This window comes from Aedes albopictus, chromosome 2, assembly GCF_035046485.1.
Source record: "Aedes albopictus strain Foshan chromosome 2, AalbF5, whole genome shotgun sequence".
In the NCBI taxonomy this organism is placed as follows: domain Eukaryota; kingdom Metazoa; phylum Arthropoda; class Insecta; order Diptera; family Culicidae; genus Aedes; species Aedes albopictus.
The window spans coordinates 142,539,491-142,563,056 of record NC_085137.1 but is presented as its reverse complement, the minus strand read 5'-3'; the positions used below and the strand labels follow the sequence as shown (position 1 = coordinate 142,563,056).

The 23,566-nt window shown below is 38.9% G+C and overlaps 1 protein-coding gene across 1 annotated transcript; it reads right to left on the bottom strand.

Annotated features, from left to right (window-relative positions):
• Nucleotides 1-6,957: 6,957 nt before the first annotated feature.
• On the bottom strand, nt 6,958-23,047 carry LOC109416534 (beta-ureidopropionase). The gene is made up of 4 exons (XM_019690612.3): nt 22,646-23,047; nt 7,938-8,200; nt 7,467-7,879; nt 6,958-7,410 (listed from the first exon to the last, which is right to left on the bottom strand). Exons 1-4 carry the CDS (start codon nt 22,747-22,749, stop codon nt 7,030-7,032), a joined length of 1,161 nt encoding a protein of 386 aa, XP_019546157.3. The 5' UTR covers nt 22,750-23,047; the 3' UTR covers nt 6,958-7,029.
• Nucleotides 23,048-23,566: the final 519 nt, after the last annotated feature.

The following is a 23,566-nucleotide window of genomic DNA, read 5'->3' as shown; positions in this document are numbered from 1 at the left end:
CTAAATATGGTATAACTTCCAGAAAAGTACAATTTTATGCTTAAATTTCAATATTTATAGAACTTTTGATGACGAAATCGGGTTTAGCGAATACTTGTCAGCTAGAAACATTTATTCGAGTATTCATTACATTTGCGATACAGCTACGGTAACAAAAGTTTGAAAGTGTCTTTGAAGTTCGCCCAACACGCAATTTCGAAAAATATCGAATTTTATACAGAAATATGTGTTTATGTGGCTGTAAAACATGTAAACTCATCATTCAATAACTCTTGATCCAAATGATGAACATTTTTTACAAATCATTTTAGATTTAAAGCGTTATTTTTAACAAATAAAAATGGTCCTCACGCTGATCAATTTCACCCGAAATCACGGTAACACTCTGATAATTCTCATCGTACACCGATTTAACGGTCTTTTTCAAAATTTGATAGTTGGCCAACTGCTCAACCGTGACGCTCGCATAGTTTTTGTTCGGGTTTGACGTTTGCTCACTACCGCCACCTAGTTGGTGGTCGGCCAAACTTAGACCTTTTAGCATTTGGCGAATACGTTTCCGTGACTATGATTTGAATCGAAAAATGTTCGAAGTGTTGCGTCTGTTTGTCTGTGGTAGAAGTATACTGTCTTCTAGAAAACATTTTAATTCGATATTCGCTCACTACGTGGCGCTAGTGTTGTAATAAGCCAGCGTTTAGCTTATGCGTCATGTATCTCACGTTTTAGACTATTGAGAAGGTTTCGGCCGAGTTGCTCAGAGGAATAAAAGCTGTTACGTGGAAAACAATTCAGTTCGGAATTCGCTCATTATGTGGCATTAGTTTCTAAGGAGCAACATCTCGCACTCTGAACTATTTTGAAGGACGCTGCCTGAGGAAAAATGTTCAGAAGAATGGAAGCTTCGGTATTTTCATTTCGTGTCGCTAGTGTTGTTATGAGCTACATATCAGTTTTACTTAAGCGTTGACCGGCTTTGGAGTTCCTTCAGCATTTTTTTTCAGATTTTTGTTTATTTTTGAGAAAATCCTTCCAGCAATTTCCTAGGGAATATTTTTAGAAATTGTTTTGGCAACTGCTTTGCAAACTCCTTCAGCAATACTTTTGGGAAGTCCTCCTCACGTGATTTCTATCTGAATTTTGAACTTGTTTTTGAAATTTTACGACAATCTATTGGAAACTGTTTCAGTAAATGTTTAAAAAAACGATATTGCCATTCCTTAGACGTTTTTTTTTCATATTTTTTCGCTAAACGCTAGTGCTGTCAAGGTATATTAGTTTGATATAAGCGTTGACCTGTTCTGGAGTTCAGCCATCTATTTCTTTCAGCTGTTAAGTTAGTACTATGAAAGTCCCGTCAACAATTTCATTATGAATCTTTTTGGATTTTTTTAACTTCTTCGACAGTTACTTTAAATATTTGACCAGTAATTCCTTGGTTAGTTGTTTCACACTTTTTTTTTGTTAGTTTTTTATATATTTTTTTCATTTTTTTTTGGAAATTCATACTGGAAACTGTTTCAGCAATTGTTTTGAGAATCCGCACTATCATCTCTCATATTTTGGTTTGAGCATCTCTTCGGCATTGGTTTTACATTGATAATTTATTTAAAAAAAATCGGGTACTCTTTTGGAAACTTCTTTGGCATTTGTTTTGGGAATTATTTTCTAAAATTAGCTACAGCATCACCGTTGAAAATTATTTCGGAAATTGCTACGCGATTTCCTTCAGCAATTTCTTGGAGTTTCGCCATAAATTCCTTTAGTAATTTCCTTGATTTTTTTGGCAATTCCTTCTGAGACGCATTCTGTAGTTCATTCGAAATTTTCTTCGGCAATACCTTTCGGAATTCCGTCTGTTATTACTTTGGAAATTCCATCAGATATTCTTTTGGGGATCCCAAATCCGCAAATTGCAAAAGAAATACTGAAAGACAATCTCAAAGAAATTGTCGATGGGATTTAAAAATTGCCAGAGAAATTCTTTAATTATTTGCGGAAAACTTCCCAAAGCAAATTCTAAAGAAATATACAAAGAAATTTCCGAAAACACCCCAAAGAAATTGCTGAAGGAATATCCAAAGAAATATCCAACCAAATTAGCCAAAGCGCAAATTCTTTCAAAACGTCCTTGTCATTTTATTCGTAAATTGCTCAAGCACGTTTTTTTTTAATTTCTCCACCAGTTACTTTGAAAATTTCACCGACAATTGCTTTTAGAATTCTATCTGCCATTACTTTGGAAATTTCATCAGAAATTATGTTGAGCTTACAAAAGTAATTACCAAAGGAGTTTACAACGGAAAAGAAACTGCCACCAAAATTTCCAAAAGACAATAGGTACCTTTAAAAATGTGTTCGTCAATTTCATTTTAAGTTGCTCAAGAATTTTTGGAAAATTCTTTGGTAGTTCATTCGGAAATTACTTCGGCAATTCTTTTCGAAATTTCGTCTGTTATCGCTTTGGAGATTCCATCAGATATTTTTAAGGGAATTTCTGACAAATGTAAAAATGAATTCCCAAAACAAAAGTATTTGCCAGAGTAACAAAAAAATAGGTAAAGCATTACCGAAGAAATTGCTGAAGGCGCTCCGAAGGAATTTCAGCAGGAATTTCCAAAGTATGTTGCCGCAAATATTTTCTAAAGGCAATATCTTTAAAAATTCCTTTGTCATTTTTTTTTCTTGAATTGCTCAATCAATTTTAGTAATTTCAATAGCAGTTCCTTGAAAGTTTCTTCGGCAATTCCTTTTGAAATTCTGTCAGATATTTTGTTGGGAATTTCTAAAGAATTCATAATAATTTCCAAAACCAAATGTAAGTGCCAGAGAAATTTAAATAAAGCGAAGTATTTCCAAAGAAATTGGTGAAGGCACTTCACAGGAATTTCCAAAATGCTCAAACATTATAAAATACTTTGTCAATTTATTCTTATGTTGCTCAAGCATGTTTGGAAATTTCAATGGTAGTTCCTTTGCAAATTACTGCAGCGACTCTATGTGGAATTCCGTCTGTTAAAATTTCTGAAATTCTATTCCATATTCTTTTCAAAAGAATTACTTCAATAATTTACGAGTAATTGTCAAAGGAATTTCCAAAAAAAAATATAGGCGAAGCATTTCCCGAAGCAATAGCCAAAGGCACATCAAAGGAATTTCAGAAGAATTTAAAAAAAAAAAAACCAAAAGTCAATACCTTTAAAACTTCGTCAATTTCTCCTCAACTTACTCAAGCATTTTTTGGAAATTGTCTTAAGTCCTTTGAAAGTTTCTTCGGCATCTCATTTTGGAATTCCGATCGTTACTACTTTGGGAATTCCATCATACATTCTTTGGGGGACTTCAAAAGGGTTACTGAAAACATTTACAATGGAATTTTCAAAGAAATTTCCAAAACTAAATGCAACTACTTGAGATTTACCTACCCAAAAAAATGGTACAACATCTCCCAAAGCATTTTTCCAAGAAATTGTCGAAGGAATTTCCAAATAAATTGCCACAAGAATTGCCAAAAAAAGAATCCCAAAGAAATTGCCAAAATAAAACGCAAAGGAATTGTCGAAGAAGATTTTTCTCTCGCAGTTGCAGAAAGAACTCTTAAAGGCATTACCAAAGGAATTCCCAAATAAATGGCCAAAAAAATTATAGGCGAATTTTTGGAAAAAAAATCTCAAATTAAATTCTAAAAGTAATTGCTGAACAAATTTTCAAAGGAATTATCGAAATAAACATCCAAAGATGTTGCCAAATAAACGACAAAGCACTTCCAAAAAAATTGCCATTTCCCAAGAAATTGGAAACAAATTTGGAAGTTCCAAGTTGGGAACTAACATGGTGATCATTGCATGCTAGCGATTTTGCGCAAGAGTGATGACGTTCGATGATAACAAGATGCCTCTGAGCGATCTGATCGCAGCAAATGGATATCATTTTCGACCAATCACCGAACAATCACCGACTAGTTGTCCATTTGATAGCAAATCAGTTTAAAAAACATTTACTCGAGTCAGCCAGAATAGAGGAGAAAGATGAATAGGCAAGCCTTTCTTCTTGAAAACCAGAACTTTTTCGACCACGAGACTAAACCGGATTTAGCAAATCCTGATTTGATTTCTATATTTCCAGTTGCGAGAGATGACACACAACCAGTAAGTGAGCATTACTGAGAAAATTTTGATTATTATTAAATAGATGACAAAATGGCATTTCAATAAGATGCTGTCCATAAACCACGTAGACTCAATTTTGGCAATCTCAGACCCCTTGCCCTCTAGTAGTCTTTCGTTCTTACAAAATTTTCGTATTTTGAATGGACCGTAGAATTTGGCCAGACAGAGCCCCCCTCTCCCTCAGTGTCTACGTTGTTTAAGAACAGGCCATACTATGGAACGAACTCACCAATTAAAGCAAGCCGTGCACGCGGGTGGCTGCTACTTTCATCGCTGTTTCTCAAAAAAAAATCATTTGGGTGGTAATTGGTAAGTTTAATCCAATGTGTAATTTAGAATTCTATGGTCGTGCATTTTTTTGTGTGATATTTTGATTTGAAGGAGAGTATTTCACGGTGTCATGAATTTTAAATAATTCCGTTCAACTTGTACATAACGACGTTTTATGTTTTACCCGCATTGCTGTATTAGTGGGCGTTTGGGTTATTTTTTTTTTGTTTCAGAGAACGAGTTAAGATGCTTAAGCCTTGGCAAAAAAGCTTAGGCACATGGGATATTAAATACCTGTGTCCCATCCCTGGAAAATGGACCATGGAGTGACGTTTACCTTCTTAGCAACGTCACTCCCACCGGTAACATTTCATATTTATGTCACGTATACGGTTGGTACAAGATGTCCCCGCTCTTTGATTTCAATAACAATAGTAACGCTGCACAGTAGGCCTGGCCACTTAAATGCTTGCAATACATCTCTAATGTGCTGCAAGTATTAGTAATGACGAGAAAAATGATTAAATTAGTCGATTCTATCATTTTTCAGATTTCTTTCAATGAATGGTTTTGTATGTGTAGGAATGAGCTCACCAATTAATATTCATCCAAGTGTCAAAGGAGAACGACTACCGTTCGCTATTGGTAAGCTTCTAATGTGACAAGTGAAACAGCGTGAATTCCCGGAGCCTTGTATCCAGCAACTGGCTCCAAACTTGAGCTTTCATGTGAAATCAACAGCTTCGGATGACAAAAATGGTCGAGAAAATTTCGTACAAACTTCTGTAAGAGTTTGAAAAAGATCTCTATTTCAAATTCTTCAATCAACTACCGAAATATTTTCTGAAATGTTTTTTAAAAAACCGTTTGGAGCTTTAAAATATCAAAAGTCATTCCTATTCCAATCTCTCCTGTAATATATTAATATTCTGAAAACAAAAACTCCTAATGGTGAACCGAGTATGGCACAATTATTGTTCGGCGTCATTATTTACAGTCTCGTCACACTAGTTGTGTATTTTTGATATCTTATCATCATGAAACTTGAAGTTCTACACATAACAAGCATAACTGCGTGTTTGGTGTAGTACTGCTTCCACTATTCAAACTTGTTTATTGGACTTTTTTAATTTAATTCCTTAATTATTTGAACGTTGCTATTGAGTCAATTTCAGAACAATATCGGCACAATATTTCTGTATGTGATAAGCATGGACGGACAGGTTGAAGCACGATCAATGGCAATGAGCAACGTTTGCAAAGCAGATATTATTTTTCTGGAGGTTTTTTCTTATGTTTATCCAGATTTGTGATATCACCACTGCATGAGCCATTTCAAGAATACTTTTCCCGCCAGGTGTAGATTCCTAGACAAACAATCTGTCTTCACATCTGGAAAACAGAAAACAAAATGCTTGCCTCTGAATTAGATGTATACCTACCCAACGTTAGAACTTGAACAGATAATCACTGTAAACTAAAACTTTGTAGCTATAGCAAAACAGATTGAAACTGGAACTCCTCTATACTAACAGAAATGGCACAGAATTCAGAGCTGTATATTTTCCGACCGATTTAACAAATCTCAAGCATCTAAGAAAGATTTCGAAGTGTACAGTGTCTCGACGATTAGTATTTACCTCCTAAAATAGAGAATCGACTACCTACACTCACTGAAACTTACTAGCTAAACTTGTTCTATATTCAAGAAACAAAACTAAAATTGTCTTTCCCTCAGCTCATAACAAAACTTTCATTAGTTGGAACGAAATACATAGTTGAAAATAAATTGGCTTTTCATTCCGAAACATAAAACAGATCGACCACGTGGAATGATAGAAGTACGGTGAAGCAACTCAATCCGTTGTTGTTGAAACAAGGACACTAGAGAAAGGAATTAAGAAAATCATTACTAACAGGTAGAGGTAGGAAAGCACACACGTAAGAGACAATATTAGTGAACATTAGTACACGCGAAACCAAAAGCACGGCAAAAGTGGACAAATGTACGCGAATCGACTGTTTGCTGAGTGTTCATAGATATAAATTTTCATTTCGGTACGCAAGAGGCAAAACTGAAACGGCTTTGTCAGCTCCTATCGATGTTCTTCGCTTTCTGAATGGAACATAAAAAAAACTTTAACTCTCTTCAATTCAGTCTGTATGCTTTCAAATGTTTGGAAGCACTAACGCCCTGAAAGGGAAACCTGAAACCATGAAACTAAAACCAACCAAAACCAATTGCCACAATTCAGAGAAATCAACCCAAACGTTTAAAATTTACCGACAAAGGTCACTGTGACAAAGCTAAACTTTAAAAACAAAGCGAAACCAATTACAAAAAAAAGATGTTGTTTGTTGATTAGTTTTAGAGGAACCCCCCTTAGAGGAGAAACGACGTGATTCAGTGACGTGGCAAAATTGATCCACTTTTTTCGACTAATACCAACCACAAAAAGCAGGAGAAAAACAACTGTAAATTTTACACCAACCGAGAAGAAATTAAAAGAAAAACAGCTAAACATTATTATACATTGAAACCAGTTCATTAAAATAAACATTCTTTGAAATACAAAAAATACAATGCTTGTTAATTTTCCCTTATCAGCTGAGGTTTGTAATCCGATCGAACGACCTTGGCCAGACTTTCTGCGTACATCGGTAATCGCTGAGTCATCGGGAAGCCCCAGAAGTCCTTCACTTGTCGGCAGAGGTTCAGGTCCATTTCGGCCACCAAAAGGCCGTCCTTATCGCGCGACAGGGACGGAGTTCTGGAACCATCCGGAGCGGCCACGTACGACGACCCGTAGAAGGGCCCAAAGTCCTTGTGCGCCGGTTTTCCATTGGCGGAGGTGAACTCATTGGGGAACACCTCGGTTCCTACGCGGTTGATGGCCACCGTGAAGTAGCTGTTGGCGATGGCTGCGTTACGGGCTTCAATGCTCCAGAGGGGTTCGCTCAGGGCTCCAATCTACGGATAGAAAGGTTACAGTTGTACATTCATCCTTGTAGGAATAGATTACTCACCGTTGCCGACGGGTTGAACACAATTTCCGCCCCATTCTGGCCGAACATCATCCAGTTTTGCGGGTGATGCCGTCCGTAGCAGATGTTTATAGCGATCCGTCCAAACTGGGTCTCGAACACCGGATGACCGGTATCGCCTTCGTAGTAGTAGGTCGACTCGTTGAAGTCGCCCACCCGAGGAATGTGATTCTTACGGTGCTTTCCCATGTAGTTTCCGTTGTTGGAAATCACCACCGCCGTGTTCCACAGGGTGTCGTTGTGATTGGGATCCCGCTCCAGGATCGGCGAGATGATCACCATGTTGTACTGTTTGGCCAGTTCCTTCATCAATTTGGTCGTTGGACCATTCTCGGCATCCTCGGCAAACTCGCACCATGGGAATTTCTCCCGAGTGCAGAACGCGAACGGCATAGCTAAAAATACGACCGAGATTATCTACAATTCGACGTTCCATCAAAACATCCAACCTACTCCAAGCTTCCTGGAAGCAGATGACGTTCACCCCGGCGGCGGACGCCACCCGCAAGATGTTGGAAACCTTTTCGTGCAGGGCATCGCGCTGGACGTGAATCGGGGCGGTGGTTGGAATGTCGACAGAGTTTTGGATGAGGCCCACGCGGACAATCCGCGGCCGGCGGAGATCTTCCTTACGGGCGGTGAACACGTAACCCTTCAGCTCAACACCGACTTCCTTGGCCAGCGAGGTGGCCTCCTCGGAGAAATGTAGTGGGTGACTGAAAAGATTAAACGGAGAGAGTAAGTAAGCGTGAATCACGAACTACATTGTAAGTGAACAAATAAACGAATATAAACATGAGAAATACGGCGAACTACAGTAGGCTGGTCACGTAGTACATATTCCGCCAAAAAAAATCAGGTAGCCAGGTGAGGTTTTCAGAGGACAGATTTAGACTGGCTTTGGATTGGATTAGGATTAAATTCAGATTGAATTTGGATTAGATTTGGATTGAATTTGGATTGGATTTGGATTGGATTTGGATTTGGATTGGATTTGGATTAGATTTGGATTGGATTTGGATTTGGATTTGATTTGGATTGGATTTGGATTGGATTTGGATTGGATTTGGATTGGATTTGGACTGGATTTGGATTGGATTTGGATTGGATTTGGATTGGATTTGGATTGGATTTGGATTGGATTTGGATTGGATTTGGATTGGATTTGGATTGGAGTTGGATTGGATTTGGATTGGATTTGGATTGGATTTGGATTGGATTTGGATTGGATTTGGATTGGATTTGGATTGGATTTGGATTGGATTTGGATTGGATTTGGATTGGATTTGGATTGGATTTGGATTGGATTTGGATTGGATTTGGATTGGATTTGGATTGGATTTGGATTGGATTTGGATTGGATTTGGATTGGATTTGGATTGGATTTGGATTGGATTTGGATTGGATTTGGATTGGATTTGGATTGGATTTGGATTGGATTTGGATTGGATTTGGATTGGATTTGGATTGGATTTGGATTGGATTTGGATTGGATTTGGATTGGATTTGGATTGGATTTGGATTGGATTTGGATTGGATTTGGATTGGATTTGGATTGGATTTGGATTGGATTTGGATTGGATTTGGATTGGATTTGGATTGGATTTGGATTGGATTTGGATTGGATTTGGATTGGATTTGGATTGGATTTGGATTGGATTTGGATTGGATTTAGGTTGGATTTGGATTGGATTTGGATTGGATTTGGATTGGATTTGGATTGGATTTGGATTGGATTTGGATTGGATTTGGATTGGATTTGGATTGGATTTGGATTGGATTTGGATTGGATTTGGATTGGATTTGGATTGGATTTGGATTGGATTTGGATTGGATTTGGATTGGATTTGGATTGGATTTGGATTGGATTTGGATTGGATTTGGATTGGATTTGGATTGGATTTGGATTGGATTTGGATTGGATTTGGATTGGATTTGGATTGGATTTGGATTGGATTTGGATTGGATTTGGATTGGATTTGGATTGGATTTGGATTGGATTTGGATTGGATTTGGATTGGATTTGGATTGGATTTGGATTGGATTTGGATTGGATTTGGATTGGATTTGGATTGGATTTGGATTTGGATTGGATTTGGATTGGATTTGGATTGGATTTGGATTGGATTTGGATTGGATTTGGATTGGATTTGGATTGGATTTGGATTGGATTTGGATTGGATTTGGATTGGATTTGGATTGGATTTGGATTGGATTTGGATTGGATTTGGATTGGATTTGGATTGGATTTGGATTGGATTTGGATTGGATTTGGATTGGATTTGGATTGGATTTGGATTGGATTTGGATTGGATTTGGATTGGATTTGGATTGGATTTGGATTGGATTTGGATTGGATTTGGATTGGATTTGGATTGGATTTGGATTGGATTTGGATTGGATTTGGATTGGATTTGGATTGGATTTGGATTGGATTTGGATTTGATTTGGATTTGATTTGGATTGGATTTGGAATGGATTTAGATTGGATTTGGATTTGATTTGGATTTGATTTGGATTGGATTTGGATTGGATTTGGATTGGATTTGGATTGGATTTGGATTGGATTTGGATTGGATTTGGGTTGGATTTGGATTGGATTTGGATTGGATTTGGATTGGATTTGGATTGGATTTGAATTGGATTTGGATTGGATTTGGATTGGATTTGGATTGGATTTGGATTGGATTTGGATTGGATTTGGATTGGATTTGGATTGGATTTGGATTGGATTTGGATTGGATTTGGATTGGATTTGGATTGGATTTGGATTGGATTTGGATTGGATTTGGATTGGATTTGGATTGGATTTGGATTGGATTTGGATTGGATTTGGATTGGATTTGGATTGGATTTGGATTGGATTTGGATTGGATTTGGATTGGATTTGGATTGGATTTGGATTGGATTTGGATTGGATTTGGATTGGATTTGGATTGGATTTGGATTGGATTTGGATTGGATTTGGATTGGATTTGGATTGGATTTGGATTGGATTTGGATTGGATTTGGATTGGATTTGGATTGGATTTGGATTGGATTTGGATTGGATTTGAATTGGATTTGGATTGGATTTGGATTGGATTTGGATTGGATTTGGATTGGATTTGGATTGGATTTGGATTGGATTTGGATTGGATTTGGATTGGATTTGGATTGGATTTGGATTGGATTTGGATTGGATTTGGATTGGATTTGGATTGGATTTGGATTGGATTTGGATTGGATTTGGATTGGATTTGGATTGGATTTGGATTGGATTTGGATTGGATTTGGATTGGATTTATATTGGATTTGGATTGGATTTATATTGGATTTGGATTGGATTTGGATTGGATTTGGATTGGATTTGGATTGGATTTGGATTGGATTTGGATTGGATTTGGATTGGATTTGGATTGGATTTGGATTGGATTTGGATTGGATTTGGATTGGATTTGGATTGGATTTGGATTGGATTTGGATTGGATTTGGATTGGATTTGGATTGGATTTGGATTGGATTTGGATTGGATTTGGATTGGATTTGGATTGGATTTGGATTGGATTTGGATTGGATTTGGATTGGATTTGGATTGGATTTGGATTGGATTTGGATTGGATTTGGATTGGATTTGGATTGGATTTGGATTGGATTTGGATTGGATTTGGATTGGATTTGGATTGGATTTGGATTGGATTTGGATTGGATTTGGATTGGATTTGGATTGGATTTGGATTGGATTTGGATTTGATTTGGATTGGATTTGGATTGGATATGGATTGGATTTGGATTGGATTTGGATTGGATTTGGATTGGATTTGGATTGGATATGGATTGGATATGGATTGGATTTGGATTGGATTTGGATTGGATTTGGATTGGATTTGGATTGGATTTGGATTGGATTTGGATTGGATTTATGGATTGGATATGGATTGGATTTGGATTGGATTTGGATTGGATTTGGATTGGATTTGGATTGGATTTGGATTGGATTTGGATTGGATTTGGATTGGATTTGGATTGGATTTGGATTGGATTTGGATTGGATTTGGATTGGATTTGGATTGGATTTGGATTGGATTTGGATTGGATTTGGATTGGATTTGGATTGGATTTGGATTGGATTGGATTGGATTTGGATGGATTTGGATTGATTTGGATTGGATTTGGATTGGATATGGATTGGATTTGGATTGATTTGGATTGGATTTGGATTGGATTTGGAATGGATTTAGATTGGATTTGGATTTGATTTGGATTTGATTGGATTGGATTTGGATTGGATTTAGATTGGATTTGGATTGGATTTATATTGGATTTGGATTGATTTGGATTGGATTTGGATTGGATTTGGATTGGATTTGGATTGGATTTGTATTGGATTTGTATTGGATTTGGATTGGATTTGGATTGGATTTGGATTGGATTTGGATTGGATTTGGATTGGATTTGGATTGGATTTGGATTGGATTTGGATTGGATTTGGATTGGATTTGGATTGGATTTTTATTGGATTTGGATTGGATTTGGTTTGGATTTGGATTGGATTTGGATTGGATTTGGATTGGATTTGGATTGGATTTGGATTGGATTTGGATTGGATTTGGATTTGGATTGGATTTGGATTGGATTTGGATTGGATTTGGATTGGATTTGGATTGGATTTGGATTGGATTTGGATTGGATTTGGATTGGATTTGGATTGGATTTGGATTGGATTTGGATTGGATTTGGATTGGATTTGGATTGGATTTGGATTGGATTTGGATTGGATTTGGATTGGATTTGGATTGGATTTGGATTGGATTTGGATTGGATTTGGGATTGGATTTGGATTGGATTTGGATTGGATTTGGATTGGATTTGGATTGGATTTGGATTGGATTTGGATTGGATTTGGATTGGGTTTGGAATGGATTTGGATTGGATTTGGATTGGATTTGGATTGGATTTGGATTGGATTTGGATTGGATTTGGATTGGATTTGGATTGGATTTGGATTGGATTTGGATTGGATTTGGATTGGATTTGGATTGGATTTGGATTGGTTTGGATGGATTTGATTGGATTTGGATTTGATTTGGATTTGGTTGGATTTGGATTTGGATTGGATTGGATTGGATTTGGATTGGATTTGGATTGGATTTGGATTGGATTTGGATTGGATTTGGATTGGATTTGGATTGGATTTGGATTGGATTTGGATTGGATTTGGATTGGATTTGGATTGGATTTGGATTGGATTGGATTGGATTTGGATTGGATTTGGATTGGATTTGGATTGGATTTGGATTGGATTTGGATTGGATTTGGATTGGATTTGGATTGGATTTGGATTGGATTTGGGATTGGATTTGGATTGGATTTGGATTGGATTTGGATTGGATTTGGATTGGATTTGGGATTTGGATTGGATTTGGATTGGATTTGGATTGGATTTGGATTGGATTTGGATTGGATTTGGATTGGATTTGGATTGGATTTGGATTGGATTTGGATTGGATTTGGATTGGATTTGGATTGGATTTGGATTGGATTTGGATTGGATTTGGATTGGATTTGGATTGGATTTGGATTGGATTTGGATTGGATTTGGATTGGATTTGGATTGGATTTGGATTGGATTTGGATTGGATTTGGATTGGATTTGGATTGGATTTGGATTGGATTTGGATTGGATTTGGATTGGATTTGGATTGGATTTGGATTGGATTTGGATTGGATTTGGATTGGATTTGGATTGGATTTGGATTGGATTTGGATTGGATTTGGATTGGATTTGGATTGGATTTGGATTGGATTTGGATTGGATTTGGATTGGATTTGGATTGGATTTGGATTGGATTTGGATTGGATTTGGATTGGATTTGGATTGGATTTGGATTGGATTTGGATTGGATTTGGATTGGATTTGGATTGGATTGGATTTGGATTGGATTTGGATTGGATTGGATTTGGATTGGATTTGGATTGGATTTGGATTGGATTTGGATTGGATTTGGATTGGATTTGGATTGGATTTGGATTGGATTTGGATTGGATTTGGGATTGGATTTGGATTTGGATTGGATTTGGATTGGATTTGGATTGGATTTGGATTGGATTTGGATTGGATTGGATTTGGATTGGATTTGGATTGGATTTGGATTGGATTTGATGGATTTGGATTGGATTTGGATTGGATTGGATTGGATTTGGATTGGATTTGGATTGGATTGGATTGGATTGGATTTGGATTGGATGATTGGATTGGATTTGGATTGGATTTGGATTGGATTTGGATTGGATTTGGATTGGATTTGGATTGGATTTGGATTGGATATGGATTGGATTGGATTGGATTTGGATTGGATTTGGATTGGATTTGGATTGGATTTGATTGGATTGGATTTGGATTGGATTTGGATTGGATATGATTGGATTTGGATTTGGATTGGATTTGGATTGGATTTGGATTGGATTTGGATTGGATTTGGATTGGATATGGATTGGATTTGGATTGGATTTGGATTGGATTTGGATTGGATGGATTGGATTGGATTGGATTTGGATTGGATTTGGATTGGATTTGGATTGGATTTGGATTTGGATTTGGATTGGATTTGGATTGGATTTGGATTGGATTGGATTGGATTTGGATTGGATTTGGATTGGATTTGGATTGGATTTGGAATGGATTTAGATTGGATTTGGATTTGATTTGGATTTGATTTGGATTGGATTTGGATTGGATTTAGATTGGATTTGGATTGGATTTATATTGGATTTGGATCGGATTTGGATTAGATTTGGATTAGATTTTGGATCTCTGTCTTCTCTGCCTTCTCTGTCTTCTCTGTCTTCTCTGTCTTCCCTGTCTTCCCTGTCTTCCCTGTCTTCCCTGTCTTCCCTGTCTTCCCTGTCTTCCCTGTCTTCTCTGTCTTCTCTGTCTTCTCTGTCTTCTCTGTCTTCTCTGTCTTCTCTGTCTTCTCTGTCTTCTCTGTCTTCTCTGTCTTCTCTGTCTTCTCTGTCTTCTCTGTCTTCTCTGTCTTCTCTGTCTTCTCTGTCTTCTCTGTCTTCTCTGTCTTCTCTGTCTTCTCTGTCTTCTCTGTCTTCTCTGTCTTCTCTGTCTTCTCTGTCTTCTCTGTCTTCTCTGTCTTCTCTGTCTTCTCTGTCTTCTCTGTCTTCTCTGTCTTCTCTGTCTTCTCTGTCTTCTCTGTCTTCTCTGTCTTCTCTGTCTTCTCTGTCTTCTCTGTCTTCTCTGTCTTCTCTGTCTTCTCTGTCTTCTCTGTCTTCTCTGTCTTCTCTGTCTTCTCTGTCTTCTCTGTCTTCTCTGTCTTCTCTGTCTTCTCTGTCTTCTCTGTCTTCTCTGTCTTCTCTGTCTTCTCTGTCTTCTCTGTCTTCTCTGTCTTCTCTGTCTTCTCTGTCTTCTCTGTCTTCTCTGTCTTCTCTGTCTTCTCTGTCTTCTCTGTCTTCTCTGTCTTCTCTGTCTTCTCTGTCTTCTCTGTCTTCTCTGTCTTCTCTGTCTTCTCTGTCTTCTCTGTCTTCTCTGTCTTCTCTGTCTTCTCTGTCTTCTCTGTCTTCTCTGTCTTCTCTGTCTTCTCTGTCTTCTCTGTCTTCTCTGTCTTCTCTGTCTTCTCTGTCTTCTCTGTCTTCTCTGTCTTCTCTGTCTTCTCTGTCTTCTCTGTCTTCTCTGTCTTCTCTGTCTTCTCTGTCTTCTCTGTCTTCTCTGTCTTCTCTGTCTTCTCTGTCTTCTCTGTCTTCTCTGTCTTCTCCGTCTTCTCTGTCTTCTCTGTCTTCTCTGTCTTCTCTGTCTTCTCTGTCTTCTCTGTCTTCTCTGTCTTCTCTGTCTTCTCTGTCTTCTCTGTCTTCTCTGTCTTCTCTGTCTTCTCTGTCTTCTCTGTCTTCTCTGTCTTCTCTGTCTTCTCTGTCTTCTCTGTCTTCTCTGTCTTCTCTGTCTTCTCTGTCTTCTCTGTCTTCTCTGTCTTCTCTGTCTTCTCTGTCTTCTCTGTCTTCTCTGTCTTCTCTGTCTTCTCTGTCTTCTCTGTCTTCTCTGTCTTCTCTGTCTTCTCTGTCTTCTCTGTCTTCTCTGTCTTCTCTGTCTTCTCTGTCTTCTCTGTCTTCTCTGTCTTCTCTGTCTTCTCTGTCTTCTCTGTCTTCTCTGTCTTCTCTGTCTTCTCTGTCTTCTCTGTCTTCTCTGTCTTCTCTGTCTTCTCTGTCTTCTCTGTCTTCTCTGTCTTCTCTGTCTTCTCTGTCTTCTCTGTCTTCTCTGTCTTCTCTGTCTTCTCTGTCTTCTCTGTCTTCTCTGTCTTCTCTGTCTTCTCTGTCTTCTCTGTCTTCTCTGTCTTCTCTGTCTTCTCTGTCTTCTCTGTCTTCTCTGTCTTCTCTGTCTTCTCTGTCTTCTCTGTCTTCTCTGTCTTCTCTGTCTTCTCTGTCTTCTCTGTCTTCTCTGTCTTCTCTGTCTTCTCTGTCTTCTCTGTCTTCTCTGTCTTCTCTGTCTTCTCTGTCTTCTCTGTCTTCTCTGTCTTCTCTGACTTCTCTGTCTTCTCTGTCTTCTCTGTCTTCTCTGTCTTCTCTGTCTTCTCTGTCTTCTCTGTCTTCTCTGTCTTCTTTGTCTTCTCTGTCTTCTCTGTCTTCTCTGTCTTCTCTGTCTTCTCTGTCTTCTCTGTCTTCTCTGTCTTCTCTGTCTTCTCTGTCTTCTCTGTCTTCTCTGTCTTCTCTGTCTTCTCTGTCTTCTCTGTCTTCTCTGTCTTCTCTGTCTTCTCTGTCTTCTCTGTCTTCTCTGTCTTCTCTGACTTCTCTGTCTTCTCTGTCTTCTCTGTCTTCTCTGTCTTCTCTGTCTTCTCTGTCTTCTCTGTCTTCTTTGTCTTCTCTGTCTTCTCTGTCTTCTCTGTCTTCTCTGTCTTCTCTGTCTTCTCTGTCTTCTCTGTCTTCTCTGTCTTCTCTGTCTTTCTTCTTGTCTTCTCTGTCTTCTCTGTCTTCTCTGTCTTCTCTGTCTTCTCTGTCTTCTCTGTCTTCTCTGTCTTCTCTGTCTTCTCTGTCTTCTCTGTCTTCTCTGTCTTCTCTGTCTTCTCTGTCTTCTCTGTCTTCTCTGTCTTCTCTGTCTTCTCTGTCTTCTCTGTCTTCTCTGTCTTCTCTGTCTTCTCTGTCTTCTCTGTCTTCTCTGTCTTCTCTGTCTTCTCTGTCTTCTCTGTCTTCTCTGTCTTCTCTGTCTTCTCTGTCTTCTCTGTCTTCTCTGTCTTCTCTGTCTTCTCTGTCTTCTCTGTCTTCTCTGTCTTCTCTGTCTTCTCTGTCTTCTCTGTCTTCTCTGTCTTCTCTGTCTTCTCTGTCTTCTCTGTCTTCTCTGTCTTCTCTGTCTTCTCTGTCTTCTCTGTCTTCTCTGTCTTCTCTGTCTTCTCTGTCTTCTCTGTCTTCTCTGTCTTCTCTGTCTTCTCTGTCTTCTCTGTCTTCTCTGTCTTCTCTGTCTTCTCTGTCTTCTCTGTCTTCTCTGTCTTCTCTGTCTTCTCTGTCTTCTCTGTCTTCTCTGTCTTCTCTGTCTTCTCTGTCTTCTCTGTCTTCTCTGTCTTCTCTGTCTTCTCTGTCTTCTCTGTCTTCTCTGTCTTCTCTGTCTTCTCTGTCTTCTCTGTCTTCTCTGTCTTCTCTGTCTTCTCTGTCTTCTCTGTCTTCTCTGTCTTCTCTGTCTTCTCTGTCTTCTCTGTCTTCTCTGTCTTCTCTGTCTTCTCTGTCTTCTCTGTCTTCTCTGTCTTCTCTGTCTTCTCTGTCTTCTCTGTCTTCTCTGTCTTCTCTGTCTTCTCTGTCTTCTCTGTCTTCTCTGTCTTCTCTGTCTTCTCTGTCTTCTCTGTCTTCTCTGTCTTCTCTGTCTTCTCTGTCTTCTCTGTCTTCTCTGTCTTCTCTGTCTTCTCTGTCTTCTCTGTCTTCTCTGTCTTCTCTGTCTTCTCTGTCTTCTCTGTCTTCTCTGTCTTCTCTGTCTTCTCTGTCTTCTCTGTCTTCTCTGTCTTCTCTGTCTTCTCTGTCTTCTCTGTCTTCTCTGTCTTCTCTGTCTTCTCTGTCTTCTCTGTCTTCTCTGTCTTCTCTGTCTTCTCTGTCTTCTCTGTCTTCTCTGTCTTCTCTGTCTTCTCTGTCTTCTCTGTCTTCTCTGTCTTCTCTGTCTTCTCTGTCTTCTCTGTCTTCTCTGTCTTCTCTGTCTTCTCTGTCTTCTCTGTCTTCTCTGTCTTCTCTGTCTTCTCTGTCTTCTCTGTCTTCTCTGTCTTCTCTGTCTTCTCTGTCTTCTCTGTCTTCTCTGTCTTCTCTGTCTTCTCTGTCTTCTCTGTCTTCTCTGTCTTCTCTGTCTTCTCTGTCTTCTCTGTCTTCTCTGTCTTCTCTGTCTTCTCTGTCTTCTCTGTCTTCTCTGTCTTCTCTGTCTTCTCTGTCTTCTCTGTCTTCTCTGTCTTCTCTGTCTTCTCTGTCTTCTCTGTCTTCTCTGTCTTCTCTGTCTTCTCTGTCTTCTCTGTCTTCTCTGTCTTCTCTGTCTTCTCTGTCTTCTCTGTCTTCTCTGTCTTCTCTGTCTTCTCTGTCTTCTCTGTCTTCTCTGTCTTCTCTGTCTTCTCTGTCTTCTCTGTCTTCTCTGTCTTCTCTGTCTTCTCTGTCTTCTCTGTCTTCTCTGTCTTCTCTGTCTTCTCTGTCTTCTCTGTCTTCTCTGTCTTCTCTGTCTTCTCTGTCTTCTCTGTCTTCTCTGTCTTCTCTGTCTTCTCTGTCTTCTCTGTCTTCTCTGTCTTCTCTGTCTTCTCTGTCTTCTCTGTCTTCTCTGTCTTCTCTGTCTTCTCTGTCTTCTCTGTCTTCTCTGTCTTCTCTGTCTTCTCTGTCTTCTCTGTCTTCTCTGTCTTCTCTGTCTTCTCTGTCTTCTCTGTCTTCTCTGTCTTCTCTGTCTTCTCTGTCTTCTCTGTCTTCTCTGTCTTCTCTGTCTTCTCTGTCTTCTCTGTCTTCTCTGTCTTCTCTGTCTTCTCTGTCTTCTCTGTCTTCTCTGTCTTCTCTGTCTTCTCTGTCTTCTCTGTCTTCTCTGTCTTCTCTGTCTTCTCTGTCTTCTCTGTCTTCTCTGTCTTCTCTGTCTTCTCTGTCTTCTCTGTCTTCTCTGTCTTCTCTGTCTTCTCTGTCTTCTCTGTCTTCTCTGTCTTCTCTGTCTTCTCTGTCTTCTCTGTCTTCTCTGTCTTCTCTGTCTTCTCTGTCTTCTCTGTCTTCTCTGTCTTCTCTGTCTTCTCTGTCTTCTCTGTCTTCTCTGTCTTCTCTGTCTTCTCTGTCTTCTCTGTCTTCTCTGTCTTCTCTGTCTTCTCTGTCTTCTCTGTCTTCTCTGTCTTCTCTGTCTTCTCTGTCTTCTCTGTCTTCTCTGTCTTCTCTGTCTTCTCTGTCTTCTCTGTCTTCTCTGTCTTCTCTGTCTTCTCTGTCTTCTCTGTCTTCTCTGTCTTCTCTGTCTTCTCTGTCTTCTCTGTCTTCTCTGTTTTCTCTGTCTTCTCTGTCTTCTCTGTCTTCTCTGTCTTCTCTGTCTTCTCTGTCTTCTCTGTCTTCTCTGTCTTCTCTGTCTTCTCTGTCTTCTCTGTCTTCTCTGTCTTCTCTGTCTTCTCTGTCTTCTCTGTCTTCTCTGTCTTCTCTGTCTTCTCTGTCTTCTCTGTCTTCTCTCTTTTTTGTGTTTTTTTTCTTTCTCTACTGTTGTCTTTATATTTCTCGTTTTTTTTTATTTCTCCTTTGACGTTTTTGCCTTTTCTGTCTTTCTTATCTAAATTTTGTGTATGTATTTTTTTATCTTCTCTGTGTCTTTGTCTTATCAGCCTCCTGTCTTTTCTGTTTTCCCTTCCGTCTCTGTCTTCTCTAATGAAAATAAACATTAACTCTTAATTTCAAGATTTCCATAAAAATCTTCCAGGTTTTTTGATAATTTTAATAGCGAAGCGCAAATTTTATCACATCGCGAAAATTGAGATGCTGTATAATGACGTCGTACATGGTTCTCACCCATCAAAATAAAAACAATAAATATCATCCCAAATTGCCATCACAGACTGATCCCATTTTTAGCATCCCCCAGCGCATCCACGCTGTAAACATCGTCGAAACACACCCGCCGCCAACGCGTCAATCATTTATTATTTTTAGGCCAACGCATGCAACCGATTTTTCTGCCCGTGGCGTCACATCACATGACGGTATTAAATTTGTCCGTCAAAAAACCAAATAAACACACGCGCAAAAAATCGCGTTGCCCCATAAAAGTAAAATTAACTAAAGTAATCAACGGATTCGGTTATTCAGTGTCCTGTGGTATCATCTCAGTAAGCAGCCACCAGAGAGCAAGTTTGTTGTTTATCTAGCGGTTGATTGGTGTCAGGCGTTTCGTGTGATAATGATAAAAGTAAATTTTTCGAATCACTTTATCTCAAACATAACCCGCGAATAGCGTCAGCGAGGCATCGACCGACCGAAAAAATAATCTCATCTATTGCCGCCTTAATCACCTGCTTCATTGTAGAGATAACACGGCGTGGTATATACAACCGTCTGCTTGAGGATGCAATGCAATCAAGCTGTATATCATGGCAAAGTTGTTACTTGAATAGCTTTATTTAGTTAGTCTATCTGCATGTATTTTGGGAATTTATTGTTCCATATGACTTTCTTGGATTACCAGGTGTTAGCTGGGCAAAACAGGAATTTTTGAAAATATGAAATTCCTTGTATATCAAGGTTCGATCTGAAAAACCAGTGTATTGGTTTTAGACTAGACTAGACTAGACTAGACTAGACTAGACTAGACTAGACTAGACTAGACTAGACTAGACTAGACTAGACTAGACTAGACTAGACTAGACTAGACTAGACTAGACTAGACTAGACTAGACTAGACTAGACTAGACTAGACTAGACTAGACTAGACTAGACTAGACTAGACTAGACTAGACTAGACTAGACTAGACTAGACTAGACTAGACTAGACTAGACTAGACTAGACTAGACTAGACTAGACTAGACTAGACTAGACTAGACTAGACTAGACTAGACTAGACTAGACTAGACTAGACTAGACTAGACTAGACTAGACTAGACTAGACTAGACTAGACTAGACTAGACTAGACTAGACTAGACTAGACTAGACTAGACTAGACTAGACTAGACTAGACTAGACTAGACTAGACTAGACTAGACTAGACTAGACTAGACTAGACTAGACTAGACTAGACTAGACTAGACTAGACTAGACTAGACTAGACTAGACTAGACTAGACTAGACTAGACTAGACTAGACTAGACTAGACTAGACTAGACTAGACTAGACTAGACTAGACTAGACTAGACTAGACTAGACTAGACTAGACTAGACTAGACTAGACTAGACTAGACTAGACTAGACTAGACTAGACTAGACTAGACTAGACTAGACTAGACTAGACTAGACTAGACTAGACTAGACTAGACTAGACTAGACTAGACTAGACTAGACTAGACTAGACTAGACTAGACTAGACTAGACTAGACTAGACTAGACTAGACTAGACTAGACTAGACTAGACTAGACTAGACTAGACTAGACTAGACTAGACTAGACTAGACTAGACTAGACTAGACTAGACTAGACTAGACTAGACTAGACTAGACTAGACTAGACTAGACTAGACTAGACTAGACTAGACTAGACTAGACTAGACTAGACTAGACTAGACTAGACTAGACTAGACTAGACTAGACTAGACTAGACTAGACTAGACTAGACTAGACTAGACTAGACTAGACTAGACTAGACTAGACTAGACTAGACTTAAAACATACTCAATACATAATTTTAAGTTATAAGAATGTCATATTCAGTCAGTAATTATCTGGTAATGGGGTGAATCAAGAAATTCGTGGGGCAATAGCAGGCTGGATTCATGAGTGAACGCGCTACAACAGAGCAGATGTTCGCCATCCGCCTGGTGTTGCAGAAATGCCGCGAATACAACGTGCCCACACATCACTTGTTCATCGATTTCAAATCGGCGTATGATACAAGCGATCGAGACCAGCTATGGCAGATTATGCACGAATACGGATTACCGGATAAACTGATACGATTAATCAAGGCGACGATGGATCGAGTGATGTGCATAGTTCGAGTATCATGGCCAAGTTAAGTTCAGGCATTTCATGGAACAGTTTATGAAATTGTAGAACTTCCTATTGCCAAACTTTACGAAAATAAAGGACTATTCGAGCATTTTGATGGATCCATGTGACTTTTTGATGGTTTTCTGGAATACTTCTATGGAATATTAAAAAGTTATCAATGGATCATTTGGATTGTTTTCATGGATCATTCTTAGCTTCAAATATACAAAAGAGTATTTTCCCGTTCAACGAGAGATTCGAACATTTCATTTTAATATTGATTTTACTATAAAACTTGCTCTGTTCTTTTTTTACGAAACGAATCACCAACCAAATTGCCAGTAATGATGGACAGAAATCAAATGATAATGAATAAAACACGATTATCGCTTCCGATGTCGCGTTCATTGGCCAAACGAAAATGGCGAACTGCTATATAAACAGATCCGAATTAGCACGTCTACTATTCCTCCAAGTTTCTTGTATCACTGTTCCACAGCTGTCCAAACATCATACGGTATGTCATCTTTAAGTTTTCATTTTTTATGCGACACATTCAATAGTTCAAATTGATTGATATAGCCAGCCCAACACCGTATATTCATCACTAAATTTTATAAATTGAATAGAGCTGCCTCAATATATTCTTTTTCTTTCTTAGGAAATATTGCAGGCTATAATATTTCCTATAACAGTTCAAGACTATTTAAATTAGCAAGTTACAATTGCATAGCTATCTGTTGAAACCAATATTGTTCTCTACTGCGAGGCTTATGGACTGGACATGCAGAGGACTCCTCGGCCCCATTCTGTCGTAATCAGTAAGAGCGTTAGCCATTCCACATTGGTCTGAAAACATTACTAGAAAACTTTTAGTTGTGAAACAAGTTTTGCAGCTCTGTCAATACTCTTAAATCAGCTCTTAATTTTAATAAATTTGAAATCTTATACTTTTAGTCCAATCACACTAGGTTGGTACGCGAAACTACGCTTATCTTAGGGCGTTGCACTAATTCTACTATCTCTATCACTCTACTCTGAACAGATCTAACCTAAGCGAATCTTCTACCTGCAACTCTCTACTTACTCATCTTCCCGTCCGTACAGAATCCTCTTCACTTCCCGCAGCTCTTCCGGTGGGATGTGCCGCTCCAAAGTATCCTCCAAACTGACAAACTTACTATCCGACATGCTGACTGCTGCTTAAGCTTCGCTTCGATCGGTCGAGCACTTGAACTACTTAACGCTTCGATTGCACTAAGCACTGAGCGACTGACCTCCACGCGACGACGATGTATACTTCTTATTGAACACACGACGACGTCTGTTTCTGAATTAGTGAATGGAACCCGTCTAGGTAAGCTAGATAGGACTGTCTGACGACGACGGACGACAAAGTTTTATTTAATATGCTACGATTTGTACGAGCGCGGTGCACAGCACGAGCCAAGTTGTACAACTGCCCGTTGACGAATGAACCGCGTCGCAGTAATCGTCCATACAGTTCATATTCATCGTCTTGGTCGTTGTTGGCGTTTTTGTTGTAGCGGTTGTAAATCAAGCGCACTTGTGTTGTTTGGTCACTCGGTTAACTGATAAACTTGAAGCGGCTTTCTATAGGTATTGTAGAGCGTCTCAGCCACCAACCAATGACCGGCGTCTATCGCCACATGCACAGGGCTAGATAGTGGAAGTGTGTTGAAGTTCAGCTGATTAGCTTTGGCGCGAAAGACGATTATTCAGTTCAATGAAGTCTGTATTGCAGATACCTAAGCAAGAAAATCGATTAACACATGTCAACTCACAACACGAAGATCAATATTCAAATGTATTTTGGCACAAGTCAAAACTGGGGATGAAGCAGCCTCGGGCTGAAAATCCCCATAATAAGGAGCCAATAATAATAATAACAAGTCAAAACTGTTTGATAAAAATCTACAATTTATCATCATCAATTTATACATCATCTCAATTTGCAAAATGTGAAAGTATCTCCTTATTTTAAATT